General features: G+C 48.1%; 1 protein-coding gene across 1 annotated transcript; it reads right to left on the reverse strand.

Annotated features, from left to right (window-relative positions):
* Positions 1-1,047: 1,047 nt before the first annotated feature.
* On the reverse strand, positions 1,048-10,658 carry LOC122431155 (pregnancy-associated glycoprotein 2-like). Its single transcript, XM_043452279.1, has 9 exons — positions 10,546-10,658; positions 9,103-9,244; positions 8,026-8,143; positions 7,807-7,925; positions 6,409-6,602; positions 5,374-5,490; positions 3,469-3,610; positions 3,285-3,383; positions 1,048-1,352 (listed from the first exon to the last, which is right to left on the reverse strand). The coding sequence occupies exons 1-9, from the start codon at positions 10,596-10,598 to the stop codon at positions 1,206-1,208; spliced, it is 1,131 nt and encodes a 376-aa protein (XP_043308214.1). The 5' UTR covers positions 10,599-10,658; the 3' UTR covers positions 1,048-1,205.
* Positions 10,659-11,107: the final 449 nt, after the last annotated feature.

Here is an 11,107-nt window from a genome sequence, read left to right on the forward strand (position 1 = left end):
GTGATACTTTTACTCCCAAGGTGCCAGTCCATGGCAGCTCACAACCAAACTGTTTGTAACTCTGGCCCTGGAGGAAGCTCAGAGAGGCTGAATGCTCTGTGCACCGTGGTCCACTGTTACATGAGTGACACCTTCCCCTACAGCACTGGAGGCCAAGGAAGGGGTGTGCTGGACCCTGGAGGAGGGGGATCGCTCAGGGATCCACAGGGGCTGTTACATGGGAAAGGGGACTGGAAAAGTCACAGCAGGTGTGGGTGGCAGAGAGCTGGTAACTGAGGCGGGGGGACAAAGGAGAACCATCTCAGTGTGAGGGGCCTCACCCAGAACCCCCTGGAGCAGAATCCCACTGCCAATGTTCATCTAAGATGTGATGAATAGAATATTTTCATTACCCCTCATAATCCCTCTGAATGAGGAGGTGGTGGAGTTGGCATCATCATAAACTCTTCCCTGACCGAGACCATCCCCCAGTCACTATCCTTGGGGCTGCCTCCTGCCAGCTCCAGTTATTAAGTTCTGGAGGAAACTGTCAATCATGTTTGCTGCTGGGTCAGGGCCACATGACTATGTAAACCCACTCATAGGACCCTATGACCCTGCCAGGATGGTTGATCCAGGACTGGACATGTGATCTTGGGTGGGCCATTCAGAACACTCCCTTGAACCCTGATGTCTCCGAGCTTCTTTCCTTATGAGTTAGATGCCTTGAATATAAAAACCTTGAGGCAGGTAGCTTTGGACTCCCTCACTAGGTGTAGAAGCCTTAAGGATGAAGGTTGTTAGGCTAAGACCATTAAAGAAGAGAGAGGGGAAAGAGCGAGGATGAGAAAGACTGAGCTGAAGGTTTCTGATTTCTTGGGTCCAGTCATTGAGATCTTTCTATCTGCTCTGGTTCCTATGTACAGGATCTCCAGTGTTCTTCCGAAAAGTCTCCCATTTCCTTGAAACCAGTTGGATTTGAGTTCCTGTCACTTGTGGTTCAGACTTGGATCTAGATCTTTGCTGATTATGATGCACCTCCCAGACCCAAAAAGAAGCACCCATTTGTTTTAGCACCATTAAAAGTGAAACTTTTTATTCATTACTGAGAATAGGGTTTGCAGGGCACCAAACACAGTTCACCAGCATCGCTGGGGAGAAGTGCCCTAGTGAGAGCGAGTGTGTGTTAGGAGAGGCCTGATTGATTCCTGAACCAGTCCAAGCATTTACACTGCCGGAGCCAGGCCAATCCTTTTATTTTTTCGATCAAAAACCGAGAAGTACTGCCTCAGGAAGACATCACCCAGGACCCAGGTGTCTCGAGAGCTAGCTTCTGTGCCCCCTTGAAAGATGCTACAGCAGGAGTTTTGAATCTGGAGGAGTTAGAGATACACACCAGTCAGCCTGTGAGCTTACCTGCGACTCCCTCCTCAATATCCAGACCTGGCACACTTCTTGGTTTTATTTCCCTCTTTTCTTAAGTATCAGGTGAATTTCTCAGCAGCTGGGGATATTAGGATTCATCCAAAAACAAAAAGGGCCAAGACGTGTGGTTGCCATATGGCAGGAGTGTGGGGAGGGGAGGATTGGGAGTTTGGAATGATCAGATGCAAAGTAATATACAGAGGAATGATAAGCCACAAAGTCCTACTTATAGCACAAGGAGCTATATTCAATATTTATTGATTAACTAACGAAAAAGAATATGTATATTTGTATATGTACAGCTAAAGCACTTAGCTGTGAGGCAGAACTTAAGGCAACACCGATCAGCCATACTGCAATATCGTTTTCTAGAAAAGAACAAGAGCGTCCCCGGTTCCCCTGACACTCTCTGTTTCTTTCCTTCTGACTCCTGCTCCTCGTTTTCTCTGCAGAGAATGCCTGTTCTTCTCCTGGATCCCCAACCAACTCTTTTTATTTTAACTTTTAATTTTGTCTTGGAGTATAGCTGATAAACAATATTCTGAGATTCAGGTGGACAGTAAAGGGACTCAGTCATACATGTACATGTATCCTTGTCCCAAAGACAGCCCTTCCATCCAGGCTGCCACCTTACACTGAGCAGAGTTCCCTGTGCTATACAGTAGCTCCCTGTTGGTAATGCATGTTAAATACATTCAAAGCAGTGCTCGAAACTTTCTTTCTTTCTTTCTTTTCTTTTTTTTTAATATCATGCTTCCTCATTTAATGGCAAAATTAACCTGGAAAATGTAGTTAAATAATGCACGCCTCATTTTTCTTTTCTCCCCCCTTCCCCAGCCTCCTCCTTCCTAAATGAAATTGGATTTACAGAATCAAAAGGCTTTAAATCAAATCTGCTTAAGATCACTCATGAGTAAAAATAACTAGTTTCTAAACCTTTAAGACTTCGCTCAGGCCCTCTGAGAAGACTATTTGGACCCACACTCACCCTTCAGCCAGTCCAGGCTTGGCTGGGTGACTTATTCAGGTCTCCATCCCCACTGGTCAGTTCATAGCCCTCATCACCCCTAATAAGTCCCCAGGGTCCCTTTGCAGAGCACCGTGGGGTTCCGTTGGCATGGAATCCAGGGCAGATTTGCCTAGACCCAAGCGGGCCTCCCTATGGAGCCATGAATCAGGGGTGTTAGAATTACTGCAATTCCCTCTCTTCCTCACAGCCGTCTTTGAGCCCGACAGCCTGCTCTGAACTCCCAGAGGGAGCTGGCGTGAAGCCTCCACCCTGTGTCAGGGCTGAGCAGGCACTGTGCGCCCTTCATTCACCTTAGCATCCAACCTCCCCACAGAAGGGTCGGGCAGCCCGACTCACAGAGGGGGAACTGGGGCTTAGCAAGGGGAAGTTGCAGTCAACGTCTAAGGTAGCTGTGTAATTGATTGTAACCGGGAAAATTTCAAGAAGGAAAGGGAGATTGATAATCACTATGGTGGGACAGTACACAGCACCGCCACCAGCCAAGCCCCCTCGTCACATGTCCTATTTTAGGGATCACTAGAGCTGACTTTCCGTGTTCCTGCATCTGAGGGCTCTAGTTGAACTGAACATCTATGAGGGCAGAAGACCTTAGTGTTCCCCTCTCCCTGTGACTCCCACCATGCCAGCATGGAGTGGTGTCTCCACATTTACCTCAGGAGGACGGATATCCCAGACCGTCCTCCACTCTCAAGTGGTTGATTTTGTTGGAGGTGCTGGCCCAGCCACAGGGGCTCAGCGGCATCTGCAATGGTGTGGCTTGGACTGCCGAGGGTGCCCTCCTCCCAGCAGTAGCCCAAGGGTTCCTGCAAACCCCAATTAGGAGAGCCAACCCTCAGGGGTGGCTGCTCACCTTGATGATGTAGGCTTCAGGGGGCAGTGGATAGTCGATGCCATTGATGTTGAAGATGACAGGAGGCAGGGTGTTGACTGCATCACATGAAACCACATACTGTTAGAGAGAAGGAGAGAGGTTGGCCCAGAGGATCCTTATTATATGGGGAGACTGGGAGTGACCCTGTGGCATGACCCTTCACCTCAGAACCCTCGGGCCTGGCGTTCATGAGCTTGTGGATGTTGGTGACCATTTCTGTTGGGCCATAGATCACTGATGTCCCAGTGTTCAACGTGGCATGGCATCCATGAGAACAAGCAACAACATTCCCGTTCATGGTGGTGCTGAGAGACAGTAGGACAAAGCGGGCATCAGGGTCATGCAGAACGTTCCCTCCTTGAGGAAACTGTGAGCTCCCTCCCTCACAGCTGCCCCCTCCCTGACTGTCTCCTGAACAGAGCTTCATCTCTTGCCCTGACTTATCCTTTGCTCTGATCACAGCAACTTCCTTGACATCCATGAATGCAGTACTTGAATACACCAGGCTCTTTTGTACCTTGACACACGCTGGTCTTCCTTCCTGGAAGACCCTACTCCCCTTTGAGTGGCTAATTTCTCCTCATCTTCCAGATTCCAGCTTAACTGTCATGGTTTCCGGGAAGTCTTTCTCCCAGTGTGTATCAGTCTCCTGTCTTGGTCACTCTCTGTAGACCCTTCCTCATGTCTGGTGCTGGTGATTTAGTTGCTAAGTCATGTCCAGCTCTTGCAACTCCTAGAGGAGCCTAGCAGGCTCCTCTGTCCATGGGATTCTCTAGGCAAGACTATTGGAGTGGGTTGCCATTTCTTTCTCCAGAGGATCTTCCCAACCCAGGAATCGAACCCAGGTCTCCTGCATTACAGGCAGATTCTTTACCACTGAGCTATAAGGGATGCCCCTCATGTCTAGTGTGTACCGAAGTGACAATTCACTATGTGTGTGTGTCATTTCTTGCACATTTGCCTTCTTAGATGTGAGGGCGAGTTTTATTTTCATCGCGTCCCTAAAGTGCCTGGCATACAGTGGATGCACAATGCTTGTTTGTGGAATGAGTGAAAGAAGACTGTGAAAATAATGAATGGAGACCATCCAGACAGGTATATCTGATGTCTCACCAACAATGGGTCAAACACACAGTGAAGATGGAGGTTCCTGCGGCAGCAGATTCTCATAGGGGTGGGAGAGACCGGCTGCCCTGGGAGAGGGTGTCTCTGAGCAGCACCCCCTCCCTGAGCTCAGACACTGAGACCCTGACCAGTCAATACCTGACTAGACACAGAACCTCAAAGGACAGGTAGATTTTATCTGAGGGTAAAACACAGAATCTCATCAATTATTGCCTCTTGTTCTCAATCCACTCCTGGATCCCACCTTCCCGATTCTCTCAGTTATAGCCCCTGCATCACTGTGTGCCTTGGGACGTGGGGTGTCTCTTTTTATGAGTGGCTTTTGGGTTCCAAGACTGTGGCCAACCTCTCTCCACTGCTGGCTAGCTTCTCCCTAAGGAGACCAGTTTTCCCCATTTCTTCAGGACTTTCCCTGTTTTTAAAATAACATTTCTCTGTACTGAGAACTTCCTTGGTCCCATGTAGCCCTGGACAGTTGGTCATCTTATCACAGTTCTGTTCAGGCTGAGGAAATTCTTCCTGATCCTCTTTTCACCACACTGTAAAGTCCTATAGCTATGCCTCCCACCTCACACTCAGGGGTGCAGTCCTCCCGCAGCTGCACAGGCCTCTCTGGACCCTGTGAGGGACCCTGTTCTAAGCCCTGGTCAGGAGCCTTGGGCGATTACAAACCCATGTGTGGTTTGTGGGTCTATGTGTTTCTGTGTTTATGTGTGTGTTCGTATGTGGCTTTCTGTGTGTACTTGTGTGTCTCTGGCTGGCTATGTGTATTTATATGTGCCTATTGTATCTTTGCATGTATGTCCGTATGTCTGTCTGTGTCATCGTGGGTGGTGTGTATGCCTGTTGACTGTGTGTCTGGGAGTGCATTTGTGTGTCTGCCTGTGTCTGTATACAGATAGGGGAGCATCACTTGAGGTGACCCTCAGAAGGAGAGGCTTACCTGTTTATGCTTATCTGCCAGCGGCGAGTTTGGGACACTGGTACCCAGTTGAGCTCTCCCTTGTAGTAGCGGTGGTCCACCCCACCAAACATCACCACACTGCCCTCCGGCTTGCTTCTGCAGAGAGAAGGGAGGGGGATCCTTAGAGGACAGTAACAACAGCACTGCCTGGGAGCTGTGCTTGTCCACCCATCAAGGCCCTAATAAGATCCCCATCTACATATGCAGAAATCGAGGCTAGGAGCAGTTGAGAACCAGACCAAGGTCGGTTGCTGGCTAATGAGTGGCACAGAGGAGGTTAGAAGCTGGGCCACCTGGCTGGGCTCCACCCACTCAGTCTTCAGAAGAGGCCCTGGACCTCCTGTGACCTGAGATACTCTCAGAGGACAGTGTGCTGAAGGGTTTTGGCTTCCCCCTTGTCCAGCCTGTATTTTTTCAGAAACATCAAGGCCTGAAGCACTAAGGGTGTGGCTTCAAGTCACACAGGGTTGGCTTCACTGGCCTGTGACCTGTGTTGTCCTTTGGGCCCCACACTCAGCAGGGCCCCCACCTCTGCTCTCCCTGTCTTGAAATTCCCAATACTTGTTCAAAATGGAGTCCCACACTTTTGTTTTGGATCCCACACTTTCTTTTTGCACTGGCTCCTGCAAATTGTGTAGCTGGTCCTGGGTGCTCAGTGAAATGTTAACGAGGAAGGAAAGATTTCCACCATTCCTCTCTTTTATTCCATGTCAAATTCATCAGCAAATCTTGTTGCCTTTTCTTCCAGTTCATATCCTGACACCTTGCATTAGTCTTCGCTTTTGCTCACCCCCTACACCAAGACCCTGCTCTTGCATCCAGGAGCATGGTTGTGTTCCAATAAAACTTTATTTATAAAAGCCAGTGGTGAAGCCAGGTGGGGCCCTGGGGCCATAGTTATCCTGGGTTAGACTATCTCTCAGGATACTTCTGTATCAACTGTTGCTTAATTTTCATGCAACTGAAAGCACCTTACAACTAATTTGGAGAGAGGGATGTCCAGCTCAGACTTACTTGCTCAAGTAGAAGGCAAAGACAGGCTCAGAAAAGGCACCATGGGACCACAAGTTGTCAAAGATGGGGATGGTACCTTCGATGCTGATGGTGGGAAATGCCAAGCCCAGGATGCCATCAAAGGGTACAAAATTAAACCCGTATTCCACCAGGCTTAGGCCAAACGACTGTTCAAGGCTCACCAGGTTCCCGATCTGTGGGCGAGAAGAGTGTTCCCACATAAAGGTTTGTTAAGTGGGTGTAGGCTTGGGCTGAGGGAGTGATGCCATTAGCTCTGCAGACAAGAACTGAGGTCTTTCTGTGTCCTCAGTAGACCTCAGATGGTTAGACCGAGCTGGGAGGGGAATTTGGGTTCCATTTACGTGGGTCTGTGGATTTTAAAACATCTGCTCCTTAAAAAACACCTTCTGAGTGAGTCAAACTGCCCTCATGTCTTCTGTAAGGGTTGGGCAACCGAGTCGGGACGGGACCCAATGGTGCCCCCTTGTGGACAAAATGAGTAAAGAGCAAGAGAAAATTCTCTGGCGTCTCTATGAACTGATGACAGAAATGGACTGAACTGCTGGTAATGTATTTTGGAATCTGCAGCTGCCCAGAAAGACAGAAGTCCATTACTCAATGTTGCTGGTAGGGTTCTTATGAAATTACTGCGTGGGAAAAACACTTTTGGGGGGTATATGTGTTTTTGTACGAGTGTGTATGAGAGAGAGAGCAAGAGAAAGAGGCGAACTACTCAGGTACTTTGGGGGAGGGAGGCTATAGGTTTTATTAGACTCCAAAAGCCCCATACGTGGAGCACACACTTATCATGCCCCCCTAAATCTCTGGCTTCCTGCGTATCCACCCCAGATACCTGAAGTGCTTGACTGTGCCCAGGGTCCCCAGATCAGTTTCATCCTTTCCCCAAACACCCACCAATAGCTTCGGTCCTGACAAGCCAGCCCAGCTCCACTGCTTACCACACGTGTGACCTCAGCTAGGCCCTTGCTGTCTGCACTTCAGTTTCCTCATCTGTATCATAAGCTAATCAACACTCCTGCTGTGTGGGGTTGTTACAGCTTTCAGCAAGTTATTACCATGAAAGTGCCTGGCACAGTCTGAGAATATAAAAATTGGTGCTTTCTTTCCCCCTCTTCTGGCTCCCAGCAAAATGAACCCTGAGCTGCTCATGGGCAGAGGAGCTCCAAGTCCACAGCCCGAGCCACTCTCTGGGTTAGCTAATCCATTTGTTTGTGTGTCACTATGGAGACGTCTCCCCAGGGACAGGATCCTGTGGGTAAGATGGCCAATGTCTATGGGAGTTAGGGTAGGATGGTCCTGCCAGCTGGTCCTGTGTCTGTTTTGTAAGCAGTGGTCACTCAATAGTCAGTCCTAACTCAACTTCTGTTTCCACGTTACCCGAATGGTGTCAGAGCCAAGAAATCCTTGAATTATCCCAGATCCATAGACGATGGTGACAGGCCGGCCTGCTTCCCTGAAGCTGGAAGAATTTTGAGGATTGAAGGTGTTGTGTGTTTCTGCAGACACAAGAGATGAGTGTCAGTCAGGTGCCAAGGGTGGAGAAGGGAGAATCAGGGCAAGGAAAGGGTGGGTGGGTTGGGGGGTGTTTGTACTCACTACAGGCTGGACTTTCACAAGTGATGGAAGGCACCCACAAGTCAGCTGAGCCTGTGTCAAAGATGACGTGGAACTCCTGAGGGGGTGTTCCAATGGTGATGGTCCCCACGTAGGCACTCTGTGGGGACCAGGAGGGATGGGTTAGTGCAGATCTGGCTCCCCTTGATGGCCCCACTGCTGCCTCCCTCTGGGTGTCACATGTCTCCTGAGATCACTTTCCAACCACCATGCAGCTCACAGCCTTTGTTCTCAGAGGTGCCTGCATTTGGTAATTTTTCCTGTGCTCTATGGTATGTGGGATATTCACTCTATGACCAGGTAATTTTAGTACCTCCTGTATTCAAAGCCCAGAGTCATAAGCACTGGACCTCCAGGGAAGTCCTGGTGCCTTCATTTGAGAAGCTCTCTAGTCTCTTCAAACCCAGCCTGAGCACCTCCTTCTCCAGGAGGTCCTCCTTGATCAATCCCAGCCACTCCCTCTAAACTCAGACCACATCCAATCAACACCACACAGCTGACCCTTTCATTTGACATATATTTACTCTTTGCCTTTCTCTCAGGCTAGCCTGCACAATCTTGAAGACAAAATATGCCCTTTTTTCTAATCTAATAACAATAACCACAGTGTTAGATTCTTATCACTTACACGGAATAGGGATTCAGTAACTTTTTACTGCTGTGATTCTTGCATCTGTGGAAGCTGAATTCTTTTGCCTGGGGATTCACTCTTGTATTGCAGTTGGCTTTATCCTTTGACCAGAGATGGCTCACCCTTCATCTGTAACTGAGTGGCTCTCTTAGTTCAGAAGGAGCAATCTCCCTCAGACTAACGACACATCTTTGACACAGAAATGGATGTTTATCTGCCACCTGGTCATTGCTGGTCCCAGTCACCACAGACCAAGAGTTGAGGATGAGAATGCCTTCTCCTCTGGAGTGGGGTCCCTGTTGCCCAGTGTTTCTGCCTCCTGCTGGAGCCCCAGCCCCAACATCCCACCTGCCACCGCCAGATGAGTCCCAGTGCTAGGACAGAGCACAAGGGGGCGATGAGGAGAACCATCCTCCCAACAAACTCACATCCAGAAAGTTTCTCAGGGGGAGAATAGCTGTTTTGGAGTCATTCTTGACTAGTCTGTAAGCTCGTTCCTCCAGGAAATTGTTCAGCAAGTTTTTTTCCCTCAGGGTTTCTCGCAAGGTCTTCACTTTCCTTAGAGGCAAACTTTCACCGAGGATTAGGAAAAGAAACAAAGGAGAAGATACGATTAGCTGTCCGTGTTAAGGTATAACTGTCATTGTAATGGCACTGTGGATTTTCCAGCATTTTTATGAGTGTCACCTTATGATCAGAATGCCATGCAAATGCCATTTCAAAGATGTAGGTTTGAATACAGGTTGTGTTGTGTAACATTGTGTAAGACCATTTGGACTCTCAGCTTACTCCTGGGTAAAAAGGTGAAATGTAATGATTACCACCCTCCACATAGAAAATTTGGGAGGTAAGTGAAGTGATGGATATAATGTACCTGATATATAGTAAATGTCAACAATGACAACCATTAGTATTGCTATTGCCATCCCACTGTATCCTTCTCAAGGAAGCTCGGGGAGAAAGGTTCTAGAAGAGGATCATTATCCTATTTTTACGGGGAAGGAATCTGAAATTCAAGGAGTTTGTCACTTGGCTGTGGTCACACTGCTTGCCAGATGTACAACAGCATAGAGGTAGCTCTCCCAATCTTTCTCCAAGTAGAAACAGAACAGAGGGTTAAGAGAAGAATCCAGGAGATAGGAAACAATTTAGAGAAATTAAGAGGCTAAAGAAGCAAGGATGAGTCAAAATTGAAAAACTAAAAGAAGAGAAAACAACACAGAGAGATCTGCACTCACAGAGACTTCCAAAGAGATGAAGAGATAAGTGAGAGAGACACAGAGATGCAGACATAGACATATACACACTGAAGTAGAGAGAGAACAGAGAGGAGACCTAGAATAAAATGTAGAAAAATGCTATTCCACAGGACCACACACACGCACTAAACAATTGCAATGAGTTCCATTTTCAGCAGGTCACCACATGATGGGGTCCCAAGAGTGTGCAACCATGCAAAGCTACACCTTGACCCTTGGGACCCACAGTTTCTATAGCAAGGTGCATGCCTGCGTGCTAAGCTGCTTCAGTCGTGTCCAGCTCTATATGACCCTATGGACCCAAGCCTGCCAGGCTCCTCTGTCCATGGGATTGTCCAGGCAAGAATATTGGGGTGGGTTGACATGTCCTTCTCCAGGGGATCTTCCCAACCCAGGGATCCAACCCGCATCTCTTATATCTCCCACATTTGCACGGAGGTTCTTTACCACTAGCACCACCTGGGAAGCCCAAGGCTAAAGAAGCAAGGGTAAGTACCTATAGCAGGGTATTTATCAATAAGTAAGAGTTGAACTTTAAGACTATCAGGGAAATGTTCCATTTCTTTCTAACCCAGAAAGGAGGATGATGCAGCTTACAGTCCCCATACTTACATGACTATGCACTCTGAGAGGGCCACCAGCCCGAGGAGCACAAGCCACTTCATGCTTCTTTCCTGGCTCCAAGTACTCAGGGAAGCTTTAGTTCTTTAGCATGCAGTGGTGACCAGGAGCTTCTGGTTATATGTGCTCTAACCTGCCCTAATTGTCCCCTTTAGGTCACTAATGGATCGGATAAAAATACAAAGCTCTTGATAAAACTTTTATCTTCATTCTTGACCTTGGGGAATGGTCTTAGAAAATTCTCAGAATTCAGAGAATTCTACTGTGATCTCTTCCTTGAGGCTAGGCTGGAATACCAACGTGAACCACATGGACATCTAAGGCATGGAGAAACTTGCCATCATGGAGAAAATAACTGCTAAGAACACCATAAAAATCAATATTAGGGACCATGCTAGACATTCATGATCTCATGGGGTCTGCCTAGCCACTTCATGAGGTATGGTTTGCTGACCTCGTTGGAGAGCTGATTGCTAGGAGGAAAAGAGGTCAAATGGAAAAGTGAAGACTTCAGAGGCAGCCCAGGAACATATGAGTAGCTTTAGGTAGTGTG

Source organism: Cervus canadensis, chromosome 29 (assembly GCF_019320065.1).
Source record: "Cervus canadensis isolate Bull #8, Minnesota chromosome 29, ASM1932006v1, whole genome shotgun sequence".
NCBI lineage: Eukaryota > Metazoa > Chordata > Mammalia > Artiodactyla > Cervidae > Cervus > Cervus canadensis.

Bases quoted from the DNA above. Each gene is read 5' to 3' on its own strand.
- LOC122431155 (XM_043452279.1), bottom strand. From the start codon at position 10,598: ATGAAGTGGCTTGTGCTCCTCGGGCTGGTGGCCCTCTCAGAGTGCATA. The intron at 9,245-10,545 runs GTAAGTATGGGG...CCTCGGTGAAAG, and splicing joins CTCTCAGAGTGCATAGTCAT to TTTGCCTCTAAGGAAAGTGA. The intron at 1,353-3,284 runs GTGAGCAGCCAC...TAACTCCTCCAG, and splicing joins CTGAAGCCTACATCATCAAG to ATTCAAAACTCCTGCTGTAG.